Raw genomic sequence first — 26,521 nt, 5'->3', positions numbered from 1 at the left:
CTACCATCACAAAACTAGTAGACAAAGCAATCGCCTGAAGGTCAGGTTCCAAGCAATTCATAATTCACTGCTACTGATCAATAAAAGTATACTTTTTAACTTTTCTGAACTTAAGTCAGTTCACTGAACTTTCCCTCATATAGGCTTTTTAAAAATAGGAATTACCTTTTTAAAATGCTGAATTAGTAACTTCTTAAAGTGTCATAATTTGTGTATTTACCTGTAGGATACCTCCTAGTCTTTTTTTTTTTTAAGAGCCAGGTTCCAACTCAGATTTGCTTTTATTAACTTTTTTTTTTTAAATCTGTCAATAAGAAAACCTGTAAAATAAGAACTAAAAGGCTGGCCTGAAACATGATAGCACACAGACCTATAAGCACAGGTACTTGGTATAAACCGTATCAAGTGGGGTTGGCACAGGAACAAATTCAGTATAAAGCAAGTACTGTAAACACACTCCATACAAATAAGTCAGGTAAACCAATGCAGAACAATGAGGAAATTACATTATTAAAAGTTTTTATTTAGGTTTGGTCAGTACAGGTAAGATAATATTGGAGTCACAGAGCAATATGCATAAACAGGATACAACAGTTCTTAAAAACTGAGTAACTATGCACACAATTCATAAACATTCGGTCACCTAAGGAGAAAATGCACAGATGTATGGTGGGAAAAACTGTAATTAACACTGAAACTACTACAGGACTCCTTCAGTAAGTCCATCTTTTAGTGATAAAACTACTGTACTGGGCAAACTTGGCAGTCATAAACCCACAGCTATTATGACAAATCTTGAAGGTGGTGTGAGTATAACAGTATGAGTAAGAATGCCCTTACACAGCACAGGTTCTAGATATACACAGATTTGTACAGACATCATTTATGTTATACTTTATGGAAATAATTTCCATTTCAACTTCACATTAACTCATATAAAAATAACTTGAGCTACACAAACGTCTTTTTAGCAACATTCAACGTAATTAACTGTTAAAATTTCCAAAGTGGCAGAGGTATTGAAGCAAAAAGAAACCCACAAAAAGGCAAAAATTGTGACAAGTATGCACTAATTTAAACGGCTTCTGGACAGTATCCTCTCCCAATTTAAATGACACTGTATAAAAATGTTGCAGAAAAATGTTACAAAACTGAACCCTGCACACTTACACTGGAGTCCAAACCATTCTGGACATGACGAGAACCCACAGTTCTGTTACCTTTCATGCTCACTGTTTTCTCCTCTTGAGGATCATGATTGGAGTCTGTGTCATTTGAGTGGTGAGTGAGAGAGTTTTCACTGCCAGTGGGAGAGTCTACACTTTCATACCCAGTACTGAGTTGGTTTATGTAGCTACCACCTCCTCTACCAGTTCTATCTTCAGAGTGGTTGGACAGCTTATTACCATTCCCTGGAGAAGCCGGGAAGTCATCTTCTGTGCTGCTACCCTCCCTATAAAATCCAGGCCCAGACGTCCGCTGATGGGAGGAGCTACCATTGCTTGGTCCGTTAGCCAGGCGGCTGCAGTCTTTACCCACAGCCTCTCCCTGGTCTGTAGGCTCAGAAGATGGAGTCCTGCTGGTACCTGGGTTGGAGGCCTGGGACTGCTGCTGCTGGTACTGTGCCAACTGCTGGCGAGTCTCCTTCAACTGCTGCTGAAGAACTAGAATGGTACTCTGCATACCCTCTACCTCCTCATCAAGCTGGATGATGAAGTCATTCAACTCTATATAAAGAAAACACATTTGTTGCAAATACTTAATAACCCATATGCAGCTTAAATCTCATCAAGAATCACAATCCAGTAACAACACGTTATGCTGAAGTTTTTCAACCAACTTTTTCAGCCATCAGATGGGCACCATTTTTGATACTCTGCCTCTGAAGGAGGAAATGCGGAACTGTCACCTACTTACTTTTTATACTACAACTTAGAATATATGAGAAGAAATTAATTTCTGGACAAGAAAAGAGGGTATCTGGAAAGCAGCTCAATTCCAACAATACTCTAAAATCTTAGCAGATTACTTAGCAGTGTAAAATCTTAGCAGAAATACTGTAAAAGTGACCACAAACTACATCTGTATGTAATAGGTCTGAATGATTACAAAAGCCTATACAGTGACAAAAGATTGTAGTCACATTTCAAGGAAATTTCAACTCTTAATCTTTTCAACTGCTTTTAATCCTATCTAATGGGACACAAATAGAAAGAGTAGACTTTTGCTGACACTTATATTAACAAAAATACTGAAACACCCTGTGGAATTGTTACATACAAAGAAAAAAGAACTTTCACAATTGGGACTGCATGATGGAGCAGAACAAATTTGACCTGGAAAAGGAATCCTCAATTCAAATGCTTCAATGACATGATGAAACAAATAACATGGAAAGTGATTATCATAAAAAATTATAAACCTGAAGTTTTTCATAAAAAAATTATAAACCTGAAGTTTTTCATAAAAAAATTATAAACCTGAAGTTTTTCATAAAAAAATTATAAACCTGAAGTTTTTCATAAAAAAATTATAAACCTGAAGTGTTCTCACTGCTATGGGCAAAAAAATCACTAGGAAAAGTTGTACTGTAAGATTGCCATAGTCTTCATTTGTATAGGGAAGAAGCACTAGAGGCTAAGAACACATCTCAATTCTGAAGCTTACTTTACTATGCTACACTCAGTAGCAAAAATCCTTAAAGAATGCCTGTATTTGTTCCAGTTGTGAATTTGATAATCTTAGTGCATTAAAATAAATGCATTATCTAAAGAGTAGTTGAAAAGCAAAAGGGTAACTACTCCAACATAATTACAGAATCATTTACCTTAAGAATTTTCCTTACTGTGTATCACTTCATACTGTTTTCTCACAAAAATAAGATCTACAGAAAAATATTTATCCTTAAATATACAGAATGTTACTTAAACAACAAATCAATTCAATGCTATCTTAGGCATCAGTTGTGAAACAAACATATCCAGGTTAACATGGTAACATCTAAATAGCTTGTCTCAAGATTTAGCGTAATAATCAGACAACTTACTGTGTAACCTTCAACCAAAAAAGCAAGTATTTCCATCAGGCACCTCAAAGAACAGTGATTCTATGCTGAACTCTCAACTGAATTATTTTTGTTTTAAATTTGCATTTTCCCCTCCATTTAAGTTACGCAAGAGGTCAGAGTTTATAGATAATTTCAATTTAGGTTCATAATGCTGTAAAATTTGGACAGTGAACACAATGGGACATGTAGGTCACCTGGTTACCTCATCAAAAAGTGCATTTCTATTATTCTAACAAACACTTTAACAATATGTAAGTGGTTTTTTTCTTCTTCACATAATTCCAAAATGTGTCAGAGTTAACAAGAAGCATTCTGTTTTCGTTGCATGCTTACCTTAACATTCCCTATTAAAAAACAAGACCTAAAGAACAAAACCCAGCAGCTTCATATTCAAACACTGAATTACTGGAGCTGCAAATCCCACCAGTACCCCAAAGTTAAGTTTGTATTGTCTTTTTCTTTTTTAATTTTGCTACCAGTGAAGACTTACAATGCTGTTATTTTACTTGATACTGCCCTTCAATTCTGGCAAAAATTTTACAGTATCCATATCATTAAACATTAAGCTAGCAGAAGTGCAAGGCAACTTCCATTTTCTTAAAAGAATCCCTTACCATCCTGACTGCTTTTAAGTTCCTCACTATATTTCTTCTGTAAAGCCAACTCTGCCTCAAGCTGTGCAATACGTCCTTGGGACAGCTGCCTTCCAAGCTCTTGATTCTCCTGGATAAGCATTCGACACTTCGCCATTAACTTTTTGCCTGTTTGGCTGCAAAGGAAAGAGCCATCTATCACAAAATGAATACAAAACCTTCAGTAATCTTCCTCAAACACAATTACAGACAAGAAGGAGATGCAATTTCTGCATGTCACAATTCAAGGAACATTATGCCTCAACATAATTGTCATAGCAGAAAGTCTCCCTATAGTTACCACATGCTGCTCCAATGTCAGTTGATCTTCTGTCGCTGTCCCATAAAGTGGAAGGCAAGTTTTATTACTGCAAGTATGAATAATCATATGTTTTTTGATACCAACATCTGGATTATCAGTTGCAAAATCTTGCATGTGCTAATTCTTAATGGAGTTAGATATTCGATTAAAGATGTGCCTTGTAATTGAAAAGATTTAAGTACTGCATAAAAACATGTCAATTGAATTATGAACAAAAACTTTCTTCCTTTATCAAACAAGCAGAACTTACTAAAAAGAAGAAAGTTGTTTGTTTGGGGGAAAATATAAACCTCATGTTCATTTTTTATAGTGACATCCATTTCTTCTTTGTGAGGCTAAGACATACTTTTGAATGTTGTCCAGGTGCTCTTGCTTAAAGAATTAGATGCCTACTTTTCAACTACATTTATGTATTTGACAGCACAGAGTTCGTTTCAAGATTCCTATGGTCAGCTTTTGCTAAGCACATCTTGCATGATGGAGACAAAGTAAAATGCAGTTATAAATTGGCAGAAAATTAAGGAATAAGTGATACTCTGTTCAGGATGACAGATTCAGATCATGGGTAACGTTTTAGAATATCAAGTTTCTGAAACAAATGGGCTGAAAAAAGTACCTTGAACTGGCAAGATTTTTTCTGCTAAATAGGTAACATCACATCTTTAATCTCCATGAATAAATTTGCATTTTAAAGCATTATAGGAAGTAATATGCAAATTAATATATAGGCAATATGGCTGACTCCATAATGTAGTTAAGAATTCAAGTCCTTCAAGACTGTCTGCCGAAGTCAGAATAGCAACCACAAACAGTTCTTTTATAAGGCTGAGCAACATAACGAAGCTTTCTTTCTACAGAAGCGTAGGCTCTGTCAAAAAAAACAAGAACTTGAACAGGTTTGTTGTGAATTCAATGGCAGGACTTGCATTATTTTTTTTAAGACCAAGGTAGTCGTTTAATTTTTAAAGTGACAAAAAATAGACAGAAATTGAGGATTAAAAAAGTAGAGTAGGAAATTTCTGCTACTGTGATTCACAGCCATGGTCCTCTCCTACAACCAATACACCCAAGCAACATAATGAATTTAAAATAGTAATTTCCCTTATTGACTACCTTTTAAGCATTCAAGCTTTAAACAATTTTTAAGCTCTGCCAACACTGCCTCAGTAAGCATTATACAATTGGCTCTCCCAAATCTTTCAGATGGGCTGCTCCAGAAGGAATCTGGCTGTGTAAAGTCCTGGAAGCCTGTAACTCTGCTAAAGGCAGCAACCTGTTTTCTTTCTTGATGTGATGTCCAATGCCAGGTCCTTGAAGTTTAAATTGTGTTGACCTAATACAATCCAAGTAACACACTTAAGATGCAAGTTTTCTTACAGATGTTCACTCTGTGTAAAGCAGGACCGCTTTGGAGATGACCAATGTGACATAATCCAAAAGCTTTTAGGCAGACATGCAATGATTTCCAGGCATTTGCAAACTCCTGTTACTACATTCATCACTACAAGTTAAAGAAGTCCAAAGTGCTGAAGACATGTAATGTTTCTCTCCTTCACAAAACAACGTCAACTGCAGAGTTATGAAGTACCAGGTACTTGGAAATGGGACAATTTTAAAATCCCATTAATTCCTTCATGTTCGCTCCTGCCAAAATGTGAAATATTTATTACCTGTATATAAATTTGCATAGTTACCTATAATGCTGTTTCTTTCCATCATTTTTCCAGATGTTCTGAACTAGTGTTGCACCAAATAAATTTCCCTTGCAATTTACATAAAATACAACACATGCAAGAATATCAAATCCAGTAGCTATTAAAATAACTCCTATTAACTTTAAAACTAAATTTGGCATTGTTTTCACAAATCCATTTGAACATACATGCAGCAAAACCTGTAAGAATTAAGTGGTTAGGTTTCAGAAGACTACTGTTTGTTGTACTAGGCTTTTTGCAAATGGCATTTCTACTAATTCTTAATCCAAGCATATATTGTATGTATGAAGATGGTTAAAATGGCTTAGTATAGCCATTCCTTTCATTATATGCCCTTTTATTTCTCCCTCCACGCATTACCAAGGATTATATTGTACACCCTTATCTATGGTTAAGGTCCAGAACTAACACTGCTTAGGGTTGCAGTCAACATGTTACCTCAAGAACATCGGTTAGGGATTTGAATAGGAGCATCAGCTCTTTCAAAAACTAGGTCAGGTGACATGAAATAAGACTAGTTGCATACAAGGATGGACAATTAAAACAAAGTGTGGGGGTAAGGACTGCAAAGAATGAAAAATACTATGAATACTTTATATGAGTCATCATTTCTTTACCTTTTCAGAAAAAATAAAATCAGAACCAGTTACGAAAACAGCCTCAATTCTTTACCAGGAAATAAAACTTAATTTTCTCTACTCCAGCTGTTGCATGTATGATTTCTCCACATTCACACCACTGTGACTTAAAATTATATGATGCATATTAAAGTATATTGTAGCTACAAAAGTGACAAAGTCCTTTTGATACTTTTGCTTGAAAGAAATTGGTAGTAACTTGTGTCTCAGTTGTACACACAATTAAAGCCTGAGAACTTGAGGAAACCAACCAGCCTCTATCTAGATGTATTTAAATAATTTTTGAACTCCAAGTTAAACAAGCAATCTGTATGGCATGCCTCTATCCACACATCATAGTGAGCTTTACAAATGGCTTGGCAACACAATTAACAATTTATTAATGCAAGTCTTACCTCCGTTTTGATGCTAGATCATTAAAACCTTAGATACTGCTATAGCAAAATCATTCCAGATGTGTCACTTTTTAAAAGAAAGTTTTCTGAAGGCTTTTCTTTTGCTGTTAAATCGTTACTCATGCAAAAAAAATAAATCTGCATAAGTGCACTACTCTTCAATCCCATGTTAATCATCTAAAGCACGAACAGTTGAGATACTTCTAAGTTAAAAATATGTAGTGCCATCTTAATAGAAATCATTCAAACAGAATACATCACCTTCTGCGACAGCTGGATCTTTTTCATTTAAAACTGAATTTTCTAGAATTAGACGGAGTCATAAAATATTGCCCAACTGATCAGAAAAAGCAAAACCTTAGTTTACTAGAACTCAATTCGCTAAGATAAAAAAAATACACAAATGCTATACCAAATCTGCATTTCACTTTACACACCTCAGACATGCACTCCCAGCTGTCCCCAATTGCTACTCTTACAAGTAACTTGGGACAAAAGAACAGAGGCATCAATAGAGTAGCAAAGGTTCCTTCACTGATTCCACCAAGGAAAATGCATGCATTTAAGTTTTTGTGGCTTGTTAAAAGTGTGTCTTTTTTTCTTCAGAGAACGAGACAATGCAGAAATAACAATCTGTTCAATTCTCGTTCATCCCAGGAGTTTCACAATACAACAGTATAACCAGTAGTGTTCCTTGAACTATATATTACAACTATTTCAAGGCACATTTTATATAGAAGTGCAATACAAAAAAAACAGGTGTACAAAGGAATAAAAACACCCCACCAACACTGAAGACAGTTGCCATTGTGTGCCTTCTGTATTGAGCATTTGAGATCAGTTCTTAATATAGAAGATCAAAAAATTCTCATTTCTGCATGAAAACATGCAGTGAAATACTTATCACAACTAGTTTTTCTTATACACGCTAGTTGTGATCAAATATATACTGCTTCCAACAACTTTAAACCTGCAATTAGATAGAACGTACATTCTTGTACAGTCCTAATTTTGAGGCGTCCACAGTATTACCAACCATCCAGAGAACAGTTTATTATTTAGCAACATTGACTTAAGGCTCCGTCAAGTGCTACAGAGCCCAAATGCTTAACAGTCAAATGTATACACTACCACTGATGTGATATCAAATAGCACTTGTGGCTATTCAGAACTGTTTAGCAAGTAAACTCTTTAATGCAAAATTCACCTCATCGAGTTTTGACCCAGCAGTTCAGTGAACAAGCAGGAAGTCCACAGTCTTATTGGCAAAACTGACTTACAGTGTCTCTAAGTCACTAGGCTCAAGGTTAAGAGCGAAGCATATTCCACTTCTACATTTTACGGGAATTTTACATGTTCAATTCATGATTTATAATCTCTAGGTTCTCTCTCCTCCAAACTGTCTGTAGACACAGTGTGCCACAGACTTAAGACTTCTGTTTTTCCCTCTATTTTCTTCAAATAGAACAATTTTGCAAATGTCTACATGTTCTAGAAAAGATTTTTTTTTCGGAGATGGCCATTTCTTCAGAATAGTCCGACGCCGTCAGGCCTCTGAAGCAAAGGGGGAGAAAAAAGCTGAAACACAAGGTTCATCTGGTAAGTTTTACATTAAGCATTACAAGCTGGACAGTATAAGAATGTGGCTTTTGCCTCAAAACGTCTGAGTCTTGGTGTGGAAACGAGTACTTGGCTGTCCCACCATAGCATTCTCGTAGTGGGACTGTCAGGGAAGTCTTGACTGGGGAGTATTTGTTTTGTTTACCTATCAGGCGTAAATTTCCAGGCACTCAGTTCATTTTGGGCTTGTTCCAGTTTGTCTTTAGTCTGTTCCAGTTCACCTTTCATTTTTAGGAAAAACAAGTTGATGGCTGGGTCCACCATTGTTGATCGCAGTTGGGCAACACTAGGCTGCTGGACTTGCTTGAGGTACTGAATCTGATTCTGCACAAAATAAGAAAAAAGATTTATTTATACATCATTCAATACAATTTTATAGTCATTTAGTTACGATTACAAATAGTTATTCCAAAGGTGACATGAAGGAATTTTGCCTTCTTACAACTTTCCAACTTGAAAAGGGCAGGATAAAAATCACTTTTGCCTGTCTGTGCTTTCACCCAATGTCCCCACACCATCCTGCCAAGGCTACTTTCAAGGCTGTTTATTTTTTTTTTTTTTTTTAATAAAAATGCTTTGATTTGTTCTGTACATGTAAGCTTACGTTCACCCAGTATGCGATTGGAACATGGTAATTTGCCCTCCCTTTTAAACCTATATTTTGAAGAAAAAAATATACAAAGAGTTGTCTGCTTAAAACAGATGACTAATTCTCATACAACTAATGAAAATTTATTCTGGAACATGAAAGTTACTGTTGATAGCATTTTTAAGCAGCTATAAAAAATGTTTGCATATTTACAAAAAATAGGAATTTCTTATAATTTACATTTGCATTTTTTTCTTAAAAACATTAAGGAATTCATCAATTAAACTTTTTGACTGATTTGATTCACTTGCAATAAGCACAATCTTGCAAATAGTCATAGAAGTTTCAGAAGGAGCAACTATGAGACTGTCTTTTAAAAACAGCGTTCATTAGTAAAATTTTAAATAAACAGGATTGTTTTTGAAAGCTTCTCAAATTTTTATCTCACCACAACAGGCAATCTTAAAATTGACTACTACACAGCAGTGCAGACTACTAGTATGTGTTTCAAACCCAGCCAATAAGCAAAAATCACAACAGCCTGCACTGAAATTGTTCATTCTGAAGTTCAATTTATTATGCTCCTTATATGACACATTTCTTTGTCACCAAGAGGTAAACAAAATTACACGAGATGAAAAAAACATTAATTCAAGGTCAAAGGTTTTGCCTTCTGCTGCCAACAAATCTTGTGACCAGACTGACAGCAACAAATTCAATGAATAGTACAAGCCATCACCAGCAAAATTAAGGGAAAGAGTCTCCCCCGGCACTTTGCTTTACTTCCAACAAGCAGCACAGTCAAAAGCAGTCAGTTTAACCATTTCACTGTATATATAGCTACTGTTTATTGAATCTGTCACACAGCAGTAGTGAAAAGAAAATACAAGTACAAACATTTTTATTTATTTAAAAATGTGCAGTAGCAATCTCAGACGCTTACTGATTTAGGAAGAACTTGTGTTAATGTATCTATCAAATAGCAACAATTCTTCAATTTTATTTCAAATATGTGATCTTCAAAGTTATTGAAATGTCTAATATATTTCAAATTTACTTCACATTCATTTAGTATTATCAAAATATATTCAAAACAATCACCGCATTTTTTCAATGTAACTTTAAACGTAGTAGTTTGTCTGTGTCCAGAAAGAAACAGAAAGGGAGCAAAGCACTGTGTAAAAAATGCTTTCAAGAAATAGAGCACCCAAGAGCCCACCTACAGAAGTATTACTTAAAAACAGAAGCCCAAAGTAAGATTATCCTAACATTTCTTGGATAGCATTTTATCCCTACAGGACTTTCATCTCAACAAATGTACAAAGTGATACTCATTGAGTAAGAAGTTATTTAATTTACTGTCATACCCACTGAAGTTTCTGATGTTTGCACTAATGGAAGTATTTCAACAGCCTGCTGTTCTTCGCAAGGGCTAGCACTAGCAGAGAGTGCAAGCCCTTGTTTAACAGGTATCTGCACTCTTACAGACACCGCTGCTGCCAACATATTCCAGAAATATAATTACACTACAGTAACATGGTTCCCAATCTATTTTTAGACTGGCATCACTGAGAAAGGAAAACATGTTCTTGCCTACCTCCTCTCTTCTCCTGCCAGCCCAAGATTCCTTGGACCATTAGCACAAAGAACTGCTGCAAGAAGTGTACTAAGAAGTTCAACAGGAACCAGCTACTTCTATACAATGTGAACTGTTTAACCATCTGATTTGGGTAGCTCTAGCTCATGTACCTAGGCCAAGCAAAGATTGTTTTTGTGGGCTCCATGTAAAACCTCAATTGTCATTCCTGAAGCAGTAGTGTAGGAGGAATTTACTTGAGCTGACCAACCCTTGCCATTCCCTCCCCAAACTTAAAGATAATTTATTCCTCCAGTTTTTCCAACTCTAATTGGAGTTGCTTTCTCCAGTCAGAACTCCAGACTTCTCACTTGTCAGACTTCTCATCCATCCAGGCCTAGCAACCTCCTCCAAACTCAACCCACTCCCAAAACAAGCCCATACCTTCCAATCTTTCCACCTACTTCCTCATTCCATTCACTTTCCTGCTTTGCCAGTCCAAGCCTCCCACTCTTGCTCCCACTAACCACTTCCTGACATGCCTCTCCTCCCTTCTACACTCCTGGGAGTAAGAGGTGGGGAACAGAAGAGTTTGCCTGCCTTCAGACCCAGCAGCTCAACATCAGGCTAGAGCTACATATACAGGAATAGTCATGTCCACTGCCAGACTCCAAGACACTCTAACACTCAAAACACCTATCGGCTGCTCATATTTCCAAACATAAAAGCAGATACCTTCCGTTACTTTTCAGAAGCCTGTAACCTTGGTATTATCTTTGTTTGCTCTAACCCAAGGCAAGAAAATAAAGTACTCCAGATAGGAAAGCACACTATGCAGGTTTTTGTTTGGGTGGATTTTTTTTTTTTTTTAAAGACAGGCAAGCATTCTCAACACCTCTGCTTCTCACACTCTTGGAAACAGCTGACACCTTTCAGCCGAGGTTGCCCAAAGATATTCACACAGAACAGACCCTCTGAAATCAAGAATTTAAACAGAAAACAGATGCTTAAAAAGTGAAACCAATCTAAATAAGCATAAATATAAATCCTTCTTATAAGGAAGGAGTAGAAAGGAAGAAACTCGATAATGAAGAACACAACAGAGCTGTAACCTAAACCACAAGAAGTTATGGAGAGTAATTACTATCTCAGTACCGTAGTCCAAATGCATCCACAGGAAGCGTCCATTCATTATTGATATCAGTTCCATGAGAAAACTTTGAGTATCAAGTATTTCCAAATACCTGTCCACTACAGTAGCTAAGCAGTAGCTTCAGAGGGGATCAAAGCCTGTCCTTAAAGTAACAATCACCACCCCTGCTAGAAGTAAAGCTCCATGTACAGACAGCAGTCAACACCTTACCTGTGTGTCCCTAACAGCAGCAGCCTCTCTTGGGCAGGGTTTGCGGGAGAGGATCAGAGGAGGGGTTGTTCTTGCTATGGGGAAGGTAGAATAAGGCTGTTGCTGACAGTGGGGCACCTGAGATATTAAACTCAAACTGCAAATGAGCCCTTTAGCTAGCCACCATGGGCTACGCAAAGTAAGTTTGCAACACCAGACTCTGTAAGCTCCTAGCTCAAAAGAATCCCAAGTATGCTGCAGCTAGACTCAGCAGAGCCCAACAGAGGATGCAAGAAGTACTCAACTACCGTCTTGTTTCTACAAAAGAATACTGGAACAGAATCAGGACTACTCTGACATACATACCTTCAGAGCTTCAAGAACAAGAAGACTGGTAACTTTTATGAGCTAAGTGGGTTTTGCTGCGTTTTGTCTTTTAAAAAGAAGGGCACAAATTAAAACAGAAACCAAGACAATCCATTGCACCCTATTTAAAACAAGACTAGCATATTTTAACTGGCAAAGTGTTTTACACACTGGTAATCAGAAAAAGCACCCGCATCTGTCAACTACTGTTATTTGAACATTGTATTGTATTTTTGAGTTTTCATCCATTGTGAATTTAAAATTCACAAGGCTTGTTTTATACTTACAAGCTTGTCACATTCATGTCCCACCAATGCATTAAGAATAATATAAAATGTATTAATACAGTAAAGTATTATATGTAGTTTTTAAGCAAGTTGACACCATAGAAGCTGCCTTCTTAATTAAGATGTGGTAGAAAACAAGGCTTATGTAAATAACTCAGTGTCACTGGCATATTTTATATGTAAATATTGATTTTAAAACATGGTTAACTATGCTAAAAGTTAAGTTACTTTATGGACATGTTATTTGACATATCAGATTTATATGGTGACTAGTTTTTGTTCATTTATGAAATCATTTAGCAACTTACAGTTTAGCTTTGCAGTTCACACAACAGGATTTATTTTTCTGCTGTTGTTTTACTGGAAAAATACTATCTAACAATACAAGCCAAGAAGTCCTCCAAAAGGTCTTTGAACTGGGTGCATGTTCACCCCTGGGGTGCATTAAGAAGAGTGCTGCCAGCAGGTTGAGGGAGGTGATCCTTCCTCTCCACTCAGCACTGGTGAGACACACCTGGAGTACTGGGTCCAGTTCTGGGCTCCCCAGTACAAGAGAGACATGGACATATCAGGGTGAAGCCAATGAAGAAGGGTCATAAAAGCAATTAAGGGCTTAGAGCATCTGACAAAGAAGCAGAGGCTGACAGAGCTGGGACTGTCCAGCCTGGAGAAGAAAAGGCTGAGGGGGGTCTTACCAATGTGCATAAATACCTGATGGGGGGGGTAAAGAAGGCGGAGCCGGGCTCTTCTCAGTGGTGCCCACTGAAAGGACAGAAGGCAATGGGCACAAATTGAAATACAAGAAATTCCATTTTAACATAAAAAAACGCTTTATACTGTGAGGGTGGTTGAACAATGGCACAGGTTGCCCAGAGAGACTGTGGTCTCCATTCTAGGAGACACTGAAAACATGGCTGGGCAGTCCTTCGTAACCTACTCCAGCTAACCCTGCTTGGAGCAGGTAGCTTGGTCTAGACACTATCTGCAAGCCCCTTCCAACCTCAATGATTCTGTGATTTTTATTTTTAAACCACTGCAAAGCAAGTTTTCTTTTCTTACCAGTACTTACTATGGACTAATGTCATCTTACAGTAGTCTTAGGAGCAGTGAAAATAACATGTACAGATTTAAATCTTACACTGCTATACCTGACAGCTCTGGACACCTGCAGCAAAAAAGAAAGGAAGGCTAAAAGAAAATAGCAGAAGAAAGCAACAAAACTAATTACTGCTTTTGCACAGAGCCTATATTCTTCATAAGAGAAGCTCTCAAGAATATGTTTCACAAACCATCGGTAAGAAACTTACTACAATCTTCTCTCAGAAACTGCCAGTTAAAGAAACAGGTGGAAATGATGTTAAGAAGGTGATCCAAAAACAGTTAGAAGCCCCAGGTTGGCAACAGGCTGTTTCAAGGAACCAAAACTAAACAGAAAGCAGCCTCAGAAAATCCACAGAAATAAAGGAGAGAGAAACAACAAAGACATTCAGGGCAAAGAACATCAGAAACCCTACAAAGCAGACTGACAAAGTTCAAAAGGACTCCATCCAAAAAAGTCAGCAACTCTTTCCCCTGCCAAGTCAGTAGCTTTTTTCCCCCACCTAGCCAAATGGATGCAGAAGCTAGTTATCCAAATACACCATATAGATCAGCATAAAAACTCCTAAATAAAATTCAGTATATCGAATCTTATCCTTAGGTTTCACTATGTTCCTGCATTCAGTGATAGTTAGAAGTAACCATTCTGGTAAATAAGCACAGCTCGTAAATGCTACAAAGCAAGCATTGCAATACCTTTCCAAGCACAACTGCTGCTGAAAAAAATCAACCAAAGTAACCAATACTAAAAAAAAAAGAAATGATCTTTAATTCAGTGAAAGCTTAAGTGTCCCACCATTTTTAAAGCACAGGAACTGGAATGCTGTAGATGTATGAAAAATGTAGCACATGGTTACTCGTAAGAGCAGATATTCCTGTAACAGTCTAAGCTAACCCTTATCCTCTCTAAATACTTACAGTACACTCTTGCATCTCCTGTTCTTTAGTTGCCAGCCTCATGACCAGAATATTTTCTCTTCGGGCGGATTCTTGCTGTTGCTGTTTCAACTTCTCTTCAGATTCTCTCAATCCCGTCACATCATTAGCTAATTGAATTAATAAAACAAAAAGGACATTTGATAGCATCCTCCCATGAACAGTTTAAGCTTAAAGACAGATAAAAAAAATCTGAAAACCAAATTCAAAAACAACAAAAGAGCTTAATAAGTACAGCTGTAATTAGCACAGATTAAAAAGATCTATACATCAAGTGTTAGAAAAGCTTGACAAAGGTTGATTTTGAGTACGTCTTTCTTATCCTTCCTTAAGACTTAGAACTAAACTTTGGAAAAAGCTTCTATGCTTATATAGGAATTAACTTTCAAAGTGCTTATTTAACCAGCTACTTTGCCTTTCACCACTACTACTTGCAGTCTGAAATTGAGGTAAGATGGGAATGTCTTGTTATCTACAACACATTCAGTGTGCAAAACAGTGCTATTTGTGGTCAATTCTCAAAGTGATCTCAGCACTCAGAGTAAACAGTAAGACAGACACTGGAAAACTTCAGAAATGGTAGTTCAGTCACAACTAGAAGAGTTCTTCTGATCCATGAACATATATAAAAATTTATATATGAAATATTAGGGAAGGCCAAATTACTCTATTGGGAACATGTGCAAACAGCCTGGTACAAACAATACATTCACTCTATCACAAATAAAATGATAGAATAATTGTTGTGTTTTTTTTTTTTTCCTGACACTCAATTATGTACTTCAAGTATAAACTAAGAACATCACAACTCACTTCAGGACAATTAGTTTTTTTTTTTTTGCTGTTGTTTCAGATAATTCAATAATGCTGATTACTAAAGCATGTATTAGAGTTTCTAAAATTGAGAAGCTGGGAATGTTAAAAAAACATTTATCTACATTAAGACATTTTCACCCTAAAATGAAATCAACTGCTTATGTTTGCTGTACTTTAGTCTCCAAAACTCAGATAAGAGATGGCAGTATATAAAGGATGTAACAGAGGTAAGAAGGAACATCTGCCTGGACTGACAGAAAAAAACTTCAAAATAAGTGCTATCACTGCTACCGAGACTCTGGGTATTTAGCATGACACGGTGAATGGAAGACAGGAGAGCTTCTAGCTGCTGATGCAACTTTTACATGACTTAGGACTGGTGATCCAGTCACTTCCAGAACATATTCAGACTTTCTCATTTGAGAGTAGGATGATGTTTTCCTGTATTCTCTCTTTTTGAAATACCGAAGTATACCGAAGTTTTAAGACTACCTAAAACTGACATTCAAACAGCTAATTCAACTTCCCAAATGAGATAAAAAAAATCACTTGGGTATTCATTTTACACCTTTACCTCTACAAACTATGTCCCCTCCCACATGATTTACAATCCTGTAAAAATACTGAAAGGACAAACATTCTAAGTATTTTGGTAGAGGAAAACTTCTCTTTCCTGTTGCACAAATCCTGAAAATACATATATTTGTGGGGTTGTGCTCTGGGTCTTTTTTTCCTAGCAGTCCAGGTACAGATGGTCCCACAGATGCAATAACAATTTTTAGAAGCCACGTAAGATCTGCAAAGAAAACAAGTGGCTCGGAAAACTGGGAAGGATGAAAGCTTACACCAGGAGAGAGAGGGATTTTTCTGACAAGTAACATGATAAGTCTATTCCTGAGGAATATTACTGTTATTTTTAATAATAATGTGGCAATAGATTATCTCTTTCTAAAACTGTTTGAAATTACAAACACTACTTCACCACTCTGCTTTATACAAACATTCAGGTAACTCATACCATTTTGAAACTTTGCAAACTTACAGTTAAGATCTGTGTACTTGCCCTCCAAAGCTTGCACGTATGCTTCATACTGTTTCCACCTATTGCAGAAAGAAAAAGATTTTCCTGAAGACTAGTTTATTGAACCAAGACATTTCATTCCTAAACAGAGTATATTTGTATCACAATCAGGAAACATTAAGAGATACATAACTTGATTAAAAAACAGTTCTACAGAAAAAAATTAATTCCACTTGGCAACTCAAAAGGATAAAAATATAGCTGTCCATTACTACCTAAAATTTACAACTTAAAAACTACTTGCAATATTTGTCAAACACTAGAATCCAAGACTTAGTTATCTGTGCTAAGTACCTAAGATGCCTCTCATTCTCAAAGCAGATCAAAACAAAACTCTGTAACAGAAACCATAACACACGGACAACACATCTGTTACCAAGCGAACAGCAACACAAGCAGAAGCATATTACAACAGTATAACTTGCAGTCTATTAGTTATTCTAGCTCATTTAAACCAAGACCATGCTGATAATATTTACTGACCAGCTATCCAGTTTAATAACTCTTTGAAGGCATGCTATTTCAATGATCCATCCAGAAAAACCTCACACTTAAAAACAGCATTGCATTTGATACAAACCATCAAATCAATAGCAAATAAAATCCCGAGTAAAGGTAACCATGCCTTGCCAACAAAGTTCACAGGATGGGTTGTGGTGGGTTTTTTTTTGGGTGGTGGTGATGGTGGTGTTAATCAGGTTTTTTCTGTTGTTTTGGAGGTGGTGTCTTTAAAGATGTACTCCTAACTGTGTATACCTCACTACAGTACAATTCCACAAGATGAAATAAATTCATCTAATAACTTTGTGACTACAGAAAGGGATGGTTTCTGTTCCCTCCCTCCCGACTTATTCTTCCCCTCCCCACCTATTCTGTGCCAGACCCATCATAACCGCTCTACTTTAGCCTCTCTAACCTAAAACAATACAACCTCAAACAAAACTATAACATCTAGATTATTTTTGATGTTACAGTGAACTCAAGCAGCCCAATAAAGGGCCTGCAAAACGTCTGGTCTATAACAGCAAGTGAGATCACATCAGTGGGAAAAACAAAAGAAAGCACAAGGTCTCTTCTTTCTGGCAGCAACAAAATTTTCTCTCCTCAGCTGAAGAAGAAATCAGCATGAATTAACTCTTTCAAAGCTCTGTAGGAGAGCACCAGTATTCCCACTTAATCCTTAAACTGAGCATCTCTCTGCTCTAAAAAGAAATATACTTAGAAACAAAAGTTTCATAATTTGACCACTCGAAGTTCAACATTAATTCAGACTGTCAACCCTCAAAAACTGCAACTGAAACAGACTACTAAACAGCAAATCTCAAAAGAAGCTGTATTTGTCTTGAAATAATTACATGAAAGTGTAAAAACATCGGTCTTCAAATAAAGCAGGATGATTAACTTCTGAGTTATGTCCCCCAGCCTGAAAGTAATAGTTCTCTGAGAATTGTGACCTCTTGATTGATAAAAGAAGCTACACAAAGAGTGAGTGAACTGTAACACTGAAACAAGTTACACAGATGTAACAGACCACCATCAGAAAGAAAACGCGTGGCCTGCGGTGACCAAGTAAGTCAGAGGTAATTACTCTAGGTCACCTCTCAGTGAGCCCTAGTATTTAAGCAAGGGCTGAATTCCTGGAAGAGAAAACACAGAGCTCATTAGACCATGTCATGGATTTACAAGTCATGTGCCTACCTACTCCTCTAGAAAGCTGACTCTTCAGACAAGATTACTTATCTTGTTTTGTAAAAACGCACAAAACATTGTGAAGGCTGTAGCAGTTCATTTCCAAGGACGTTTCAGAAACTGTACAGAATAAACTTGTGATCACCATACTGACACAGAGAACTCTTCCAACAATCAAACCATCAATTTTAAAAACTGATGTTTTTCTATCACAGCAGCTTCAATTTCATACACAAGCATGGTCTCAATAATTTTGGTACAACTACAGAAGGTCTCAGAAATAATATTCTCTTCTAGCAATCACTCTGTTTTTGACTCACTGCAGGCAAACCAGATAACTAGCAACAAAGATAAATCAGAAGCAGGCTTATTTCCTACTAGATTTTTAAAAAAAACATTAAAACAATCTATGACACTAAAAGCATCAAAACAGAAAATGAATTGTAAAAATATCCACATAAACCAAGTAGGTCGTTCTTACAAATAACTTAAGCAGAAAAATAAGCAGGTATACAGATAGGCCCTTACTGAAGAGGGACCGATTCCCTTTCAACCCAACTTGTAGCTGTGATTCTTTAACTACAAAAATACCTGACGGATACGCATCTCAGTAATCACAAAGATTTTTTTTAGAAGTCGTCAAAATATTTACAAAATATATTCACAAGACAGTTTCTTGAGAACATTTCTGAAGGCAAGTTCAAGGAAGAAACAGCACTGCACCTCAGCCATTCCAAAAGTGATTGGCTGTATGTCCATGCTGGTTGAAAGTCAGTAAAAGCACTGTATTTCATCAGAACAGATTGTGTAAATAGAAGTACTTCAATATTTTACATACTAACCACTATGATAAACCATCAGGGGAACACTGAAACAGTTTTTCAGCTATGGGTCCTTGGCTCCTCCTCCTCCACAAACTGACAGCATAGCTTCTAACTGCCTATTGCATTACAGAGAAGGGGAAGAAAGCAGATGAGTCCATTGCTGCAAATGAGACAACGAAATCCCCAGAAGGCTAGACTGAAAGGCTTCCTCTTGATCCTGCTCAATTTCAGTCAATGGAAGCGAAAGTGGACAGACTTTAACTATGTGCTTTGTGGAAAAGAACAGTGAAGTTCTGACTCAAGGCACAGGAACTGACAGAAACAGTACCTTGCACATGTAAGTACTTTACCAGTGCAAATTGCACAGGGATGATGATGCATGTAAGACCAAAACCACAGATTACATACACCAGTATCTTAGAAGGATATGTCCTGCCAACACACAGACCAAAAGACAAATTCCAAATCTTATTTTAAGATGATATAGTGGTGGTCAACACGTTTTTTTCTATGTCTGAAAGTAGTAGAGGTGCCGTTGATTAAAACAATATACACAATGATGTAACATTTTATTCCAACCTACAAAAGAAGTTCGCAGTTAGCACAGTAATTACTACCTTCCCATGAAGTCATAAACAAAAGCAAACATAGCATACATCCTTTATTTATGTACTCAAATGGAAGAGAAAGAAGTGTTCATAGGACTGCTGAATACTAACAACTGAAACAGACATGGCCAAAGTGGCATTTAAGTACAGTTACTGTCCTTAAACCAATAAGGAGACCTTTTAAGAACACAAGTTGCCTTGTCTACTCTAAGAGGAAGACAATAGCAACGCAGCTGACACCAGCAAATTCCCTCCTGTCTCTTCATTAACTCAGTTTAGCTGCTGTTGGACTTTACCTCCTTGGACAGATTCTACCACATTCTCCCTTTATTAAACCCTAGAAATCAATCTCTTCTATGGCAGAAAGTAACCATTGCAATACACAGAAACTGATTACAGTTGGAAACTTTTTTTTCATACAATCAGGATGCAAGCCACACAGAAGCTACACTTTGATAGAAATTTTGAGCATAGCTTTGGAGACTTAGAAGTCTGCTACTCCCCCAGGACAATCTTGAGTATGAAAACTTCTGTAAAAGGTTCCTAAGACTGAAATCACCTAACATCAAAGAAGCATTTTCCTACTATTTAAAAACCTTGTTCTTTACTACCCAAAAAACAGATATTTGAGTAGATGAAGACTATATTGACCCCACAGGAAAAAAAAAGATGTTACTCCAATAGTAGCTAGGAGAGTTTCTCCAGAAGAGGGACTAGCTGATCACACTAAGCATTATACTTCTTGTATCCTCATGTTCCTACTGTTTAAGTCTTTAACTCATAAACAAGATGACAGTATTTAACCAACTGGAGAGACAGTAATAATGCAAATAATTTACAAAGTACAAAAAGCCAAGAGCTAAACTTTACCAAAACGCAGCAACTATTGCAAGCAGATAAACAAATGACCCACAGATGCCTAGTTTACTTAGTTCCTTCTTTATCAATCAGGAAATTTAGGTATATAAAGCTTGCATAACTGAAGCTTTGGTCTCTTCCCACCCCACCCACCCCCCTTTTTTAAGAAAGTGGTCTTTATCACAGAATCACCTATTTCATTTTCCCTGGTGGCCCTTAACTTTCTGTAAGGTAAAAAATATAACCAGGCTCTTCTTTAAAGAAGTTCCAGGTGATAATCTTATTTTTAACATTTTACTGTTAGTATCTGAACATGCTGAAAAGATAATTAAATGGACCAAGAAAACCTAAAACACTGGAGGAGTAAGCAGCTGACATTTTTGTGATGTTTAAAAGTAACTTGCTATCTAGCAAGGAATGTAAGCAACCCTGTCTTTCGAAGTCACAAGTAAAGAAAAAACTCCTACTCATATGGATTAGAAAATACTGCTCAGGATTTTCGTCCTTCAGAAAGTGCTTCCCCCCGAACTATAAATGAAAATATTTCAGACTATGAAAATCTTATAAAATATGTATCATGAGAAGGCTAAACGGGTCTTCAGAATAAGAGTGCTAAAAACAATGGCAGTGGGAGGTTACATCTTCCACTAAGAGTTTGCTAAAGCATTGCAAAACAAGAACTTTGTCACTATACCTTAGGATAAGCTCATCTCTAGGCAAAACCTTAAAATCTGCTTCACTAAGGCGAACCTGTGGAGCAAAAAGGAGAAGCACAATTTATCAAGCTGTCGTAAATACTTGGGGGGTGGGGGGAAAAGGAGTGTCACAGAAGTATTTTTAAACATACCTTCTTCGGGAGAGGTTCTTCATTCGTCATTGTGAACTCTGAAGGGAGAGAAAGAAAAAGAGTTTCATTTAGTGTAGTTACTGCTGTATGTGAAATACTCAGCAAGTAAGACATTTGTATTTCTAGTCTTAATTTCATCTATTTGGGTTATTAGACTAGTAAAATACTGGTTCCACACAATGCATAGTCAGAGTACAACACAGTACTATGACAAGTTTACCATTGTAATCTAGATACGAAGTCAATAGACACCTTTTTTTCCCCCTAAAAGTTAACCAAGACTTTCTTTAGTGTCTAAAAAGCCTACCAGTAATCAATTTTTCCTACTTAATTAAGGGAAAACCACCCAACTTTGCCCATACATGTTTAAATTAACAAACTGCATTTCCTATTTGCCCATAACTATTTATCATTACCTTTTACAAGGCAGATCCTAATACAGAAATGATAAAAGCAATTTATACTACTACTATAATACTTCTTTGGAATAAAGCTAACAATTTGAGAACACTACCACTAATATTTGGATTATGCCAAAGTAACGAGTTCTTTTAAGTATTCATTTTTAAGATTCTGATAAATAGAAAGTATTAAGCAGTTAACTTAAAACCCTTTACCTTCTCAGTGAAGGTAATGCGTCAAATGACTTGGGTACCACCATCACACTCAACTCCTCTTGTGCGTATGTACTATAACAGGATTGTATTGTGCTATGTTAAATATTCATGTTTCCTTGACTTACTGGACATACTTCCTTACCTCTAACGGATACATACTTTCTATGACTGATAACGTTAAAAAATTGAGCCCACAAAGATTATAAACACACAGTATTATAAGCATATATTTAACTATTTAACAACGAAGTCAAGTTTTGCTAGAGGCATGCACCTTTGCAACATGCCAACAGAAAGTTGTAAATATTGAGGATTTGACAGGCTGGTAAAATTGCTGCAATAGATATGTACCAGAAAAGGGGCATGGCCAACTCCTCGGTAGTAAACACCTTCACAAAAAAACAGCACACATCAGTAAAAAAAAATATTTTCTCAGACTTGCACAAAGTATCTTAGGTATATTCAAAAAGGTACCTAATGAACCAATTTAACCGTTCCAAGTGCTAAGAGCCCTGCCACTATCCATAAGACAAATACGTGCCAAATGAAGCATACTGCCTTCAACCTATGCTAACCATTGACAAATACGCAGTGTTCCACCAAGTAAGAATATTGTTAAAAAACAAAAAAACAACACACCATGTACAGTGCACAGATAAAACAGATTCCAAGCCCTCCATAAAATAAAAACTGACATCAGCATACGTGGAAAAGTTTCTAAAAACATGCAGCAGAAGCATCTCACTGATGAATGGCAGCTTCCTGTTCCTGTACTTCAGCACAGACACTTAAGTGCTTCCCTAGAGTAGAAAGTCCTCTCCTCCCACAGCAGTTGCTCAGGCATTTTGCTTTAACTTCTGCATGCAGCTCCCGTTTCATCTCCTGTACGCACAAGAGGCTACTAATACAAACTTGCTTGTGCTGGACTCAGTCATTCACACTCAGACAGAAGAGCTCAAGAACAAGAATGCTAGGGTCCCCCGCATTTAGGTTGCCTACCTCCCCCATTGTAATTTGCTTAAAAATTTTTAGAATCTTTTACTCCTTCAGTGTTTGGAAGTAGTCCTGAAGACTTCAGTGGGAATCAAGTCCTCGACAGAGAGAAACGTTCTTTTCATATGTTCCCCAGAACTACAGTAAGCATCACTTAAATCATGCACAGCTGATGCCATTATTTGCATGTTCCTTCAAACAGGAACAGAAGCATACAAATACCAAAAAAGGTGAGTTTGCCCAATCACTTGGCTCATGAACCAGGCTGCAGCATATAACTATAAACACTTGAGCGTTGCCACAATTGTGGCTGAAAAAAATTTAAGTCTGATGCTCCATCTAAGGCTGGGCTACCTTGCACCTCCATACCCAGCACACGATTCCAGCACTCAATCCTCTACAACAGCACCACACCAGGCTACACAGACCTCTTTACAAAAGCTCTCTCTTGCTTTCAGATAAGATCCTTTAACAGAAGTGATGAAGACAGAAGTTACAGGCCACAGTATTACAGAAGTTAGTCTTACTGTCACTTGTCTTCCCTTGTAGCAATAGAACTAGAAAAGAAAAATACCACCACTAAAAAGCTTACTATAAATATTCAACAAGTTACTTTACAAAATTTAGGCTGATCACATCTATGGATGAATAATAGTAGTCTTTCTGCATGTGTGAATTTCACCTCACTACTCACAGGCAGCAGTTTGAGGACATACAGAAACTTACAAAAAGCTTAGGGATTTATTATTGCTCTAGGTTATGTTTTCACCATTGTGCTCAGCGTTCTCTGGAAGCATTACGAGCATCAGGCTGACTATATCACTCAGTTGTCACAGTGATTTGCCTTAGTTCTTTCTGTTCTTTAGCAGATACATTTAGAAGCTACAGACAATAACATGACAACTAAAGTGTTCACTCTTTGAATTTAACACCCTAACTTTTCAAGTGCTGTGCAGTGAGATGCTTTTCATCATTCATCTGCCCTCTGAAAGAGAGATGATCCGTCTGCTACGCAGTTCAGGAAGATTTTGCAAGAACATGACAAAGTGCTCTTTTCTGCAGTAATAGGAACCAATGAAAACACTTTTCCCACACAACCTGATTTTTTATGATTTATATAATGAACAGCTTAACCATACTATCCTAACTAAGCACTTGATTTTGGGGAAATGTTAGCTGTTACACACCACTCCTTCTACAACTGCTCCTAGCAACGAACAACATGAAACTATATTCCATGCCTGACGTTGTCATGGGTACTAACAGGTCTTCTGTGGAATTTCATCAAGTCTTGGATTTTTATTGCAATTCAAATATGGAGATTAAATAGAAAAAGCACATTCTAGTTTTGTGAGCTCTGGTACTATATGCCTTTCACTGAAATGTTTAGGAAATAAGGGATTTAAATAGGAAGAGATAAGAGTTTAAGTATTTAAATATTAGGTGTATGTGAACTGTTTATTTACTAGTTACACCTGAACCAACTGCGAGATAGTTTAACGATATAAAAAAAAAAAGAGACAGTTCTGTGGGGAAACCCCAGAAAAGGTTGCAGGCTCCCAAAAATTAAAAAAAAAAACACACACGGCTGCCCCACTTCGCCCTAACACCCCGACCCGGGCTGACTTCACCCCCAGCAGCCGCGGTGCAGCACCGGCCCCGCCTTCCGCGCCCCGGCCCCACCGGCCCGGAGCCAGGCACCGCTGCAGGCCTCGGCCGGGCCCCGCCGCCCCCCCAGCCCCGGTCCTGGCCCCAGCGGGCCGCCCTCGCTCTCCTTCCACCGGGGAAGGCAGCGGCGCGTCCCCCGCGGCCGGGCGTGGCGGCGCTGAGGGAGGAGGACCGCGGCGGAGCGGCCGGGCCTGGCACAAAATGGCTCTACGGCCTTCCGCTCCTCCCCCCGCGTGAGGCGAGGGACGGAGCCGCCGGCGCTCTGGACGGCGACGGCTTCACCCCGGGGCTCGGAGAGCGGCGGGGCCGGGCCCGCTGGGCTCGGCGGCGGGGTGGGGGGCGGCCGTCCCGGCCACTCACCTGCGGCCCGCGGTGCGGAGGCGCCGCTCTCCCAGCACGCTAGCTGCCCGGGCCGCGCCCGTCACATCGAGGGCGAAACGCCGCCGCGCCTCGCAGCCGGCTCCAGCGGGGCTCCGCCGCTCCGGAGGCCGGGGGTCGCCGCCGCCGTCGCTGTTGTCGTTGTGGTCGTAGCCGCCGCCGCGCCGCGTCCCGCGCCCCCCTCCCCGCCCTCCTGCCGGCCGCGCGTCCCCGCGCGCCGCTCCCGCCCGCTCTTTATTCGCGGGGGCTCTGCGCTACAAAATGGCGGCCGAGGAGGAAACGAGCGCCCGGCCGCCCCGCCCCGCCCCGCGCGGGGCTGCGCGCGCAGCCGGCACCTGGCGGCCCGGCACAGAAACGGCGCAGGCCCCGCGCCCTCAGCGCTGCGGGGCTGTCCCCGGGGAGCCCGCCCGCAGCCCGCCGCAGCCGTTTCTTCGCTCGTTGGGGCGTTAGCTTAAAAGCTGACGGTTAAACGGCCGCCCGGCCGCCCGCGGGGCATCATGGGCCGGGCGGAAGGATACGGGCGGCGCGGCGGTGGCCTAGCAGGCGGGAGCGGCTCCCTGAGCGCTGAGGGAGTATCCCCAGCACGGGGGCTCAGACACCCCGCTGCTCCTAGTGCTCGCTGGCGTCCTCGGTCAGCAGCGAAAAAAAGCAAGCTGAACGCCCATGCTTCCACAGAAGTAAAATTTCGGGGTTACAGAGGGATAATAAAGACAAGTTGTTTGCCCTTAGTAGCGCGGAACCACTGCTTTAAAACTGAATTTATGATTCTGATTTGCAAGGCCCCTACACCAAGTAAACACGTTCCCTCATTGCCAGCAAAGTATTACAGCTTCTGTACTCTCTGTCAGCTGGGTTACACAGGTGTGGCTGGTTATAACTCACTAATTCTCTGTTGAAGATGCTTTCAGAATCTGCCCTCTTGGCTGTGTTACTGGTAGCAAAAAGTATATATTCACCACAGAAAAGATTTCAGCATACATATCCCCTCCATCTGTATAAACATATTTTTTTCAGTGAACAACTGAAACATTTTGAAACCTAAGGCACACATAAAGAGATTTCTCATAGCTACTCAAAAAAAAAAAAGTACGGATCGTGTGAATAGTGACCGCAACAACAGAAGGCTTGAGTTAATCCTTTCAAAACCTTATCTCATTGTTTAAACTAAAAAATATAAACCGTGATTGCTCTTTGGAATTTTCTGCTCCTGCTCCCGGTTTCCTCCACAAATCCCTTGCAGGTGTTTGTTTTAAACGTTCAAGGTATTGATTCACAGATAACGCAATCACTGGATGTGGCAGCCTGGGAGAGGTCTTGAAGTTCTATATTAGTCCTTAACATGAACATTAACATAGCAAATTGACTTGTCCTCATGCACAAATCTAAACACTACAATGCCAAAAATACATGTAAAGCATTTTGGGACTTTGTTTAGTGTTACTGGAATAAACATACCAACACCTGCATTGGCTTGCACTTACGGTATGGTAACTGGAGTAATTTTTTTTTTTTATGGTACCAAGATAACTCCTAGTGGCATTGTTTGTTCTCAGATGAAA

The 26,521-nt window shown here is 38.6% G+C and overlaps 1 protein-coding gene across 3 annotated transcripts; it reads right to left on the bottom strand.

Moving 5' to 3' along the window:
• Nucleotides 1-502: 502 nt before the first annotated feature.
• On the bottom strand, nt 503-25,229 carry WTAP (WT1 associated protein). 3 transcript variants are annotated; one of them, XM_048067845.2, is made up of 9 exons: nt 24,945-25,229; nt 21,307-21,344; nt 21,154-21,209; nt 16,442-16,500; nt 14,566-14,693; nt 13,261-13,311; nt 8,535-8,713; nt 3,682-3,836; nt 503-1,727 (listed from the first exon to the last, which is right to left on the bottom strand). In XM_048067845.2, the coding sequence occupies exons 2-9, from the start codon at nt 21,334-21,336 to the stop codon at nt 1,144-1,146; spliced, it is 1,242 nt and encodes a 413-aa protein (XP_047923802.1). In that variant the 5' UTR covers nt 21,337-21,344; nt 24,945-25,229; the 3' UTR covers nt 503-1,143. The 3 variants fall into 3 exon arrangements, 2 of the variants coding, with proteins under 2 accessions (XP_047923802.1, XP_047923803.1); XM_048067846.2 differs by lacking the exon at nt 13,261-13,311 and having other exon boundaries at nt 24,945-25,224; XR_007164779.2 differs by lacking the exons at nt 503-1,727; nt 13,261-13,311 and having other exon boundaries at nt 3,794-3,836; nt 7,977-8,713; nt 24,945-25,224.
• Nucleotides 25,230-26,521: the final 1,292 nt, after the last annotated feature.

Source organism: Anser cygnoides, chromosome 3, assembly GCF_040182565.1.
Source record: "Anser cygnoides isolate HZ-2024a breed goose chromosome 3, Taihu_goose_T2T_genome, whole genome shotgun sequence".
Lineage (NCBI taxonomy): Eukaryota > Metazoa > Chordata > Aves > Anseriformes > Anatidae > Anser > Anser cygnoides.
Note: the sequence above shows the minus strand (reverse complement) of the source record. Positions and strands in the feature narration are given on the sequence as shown.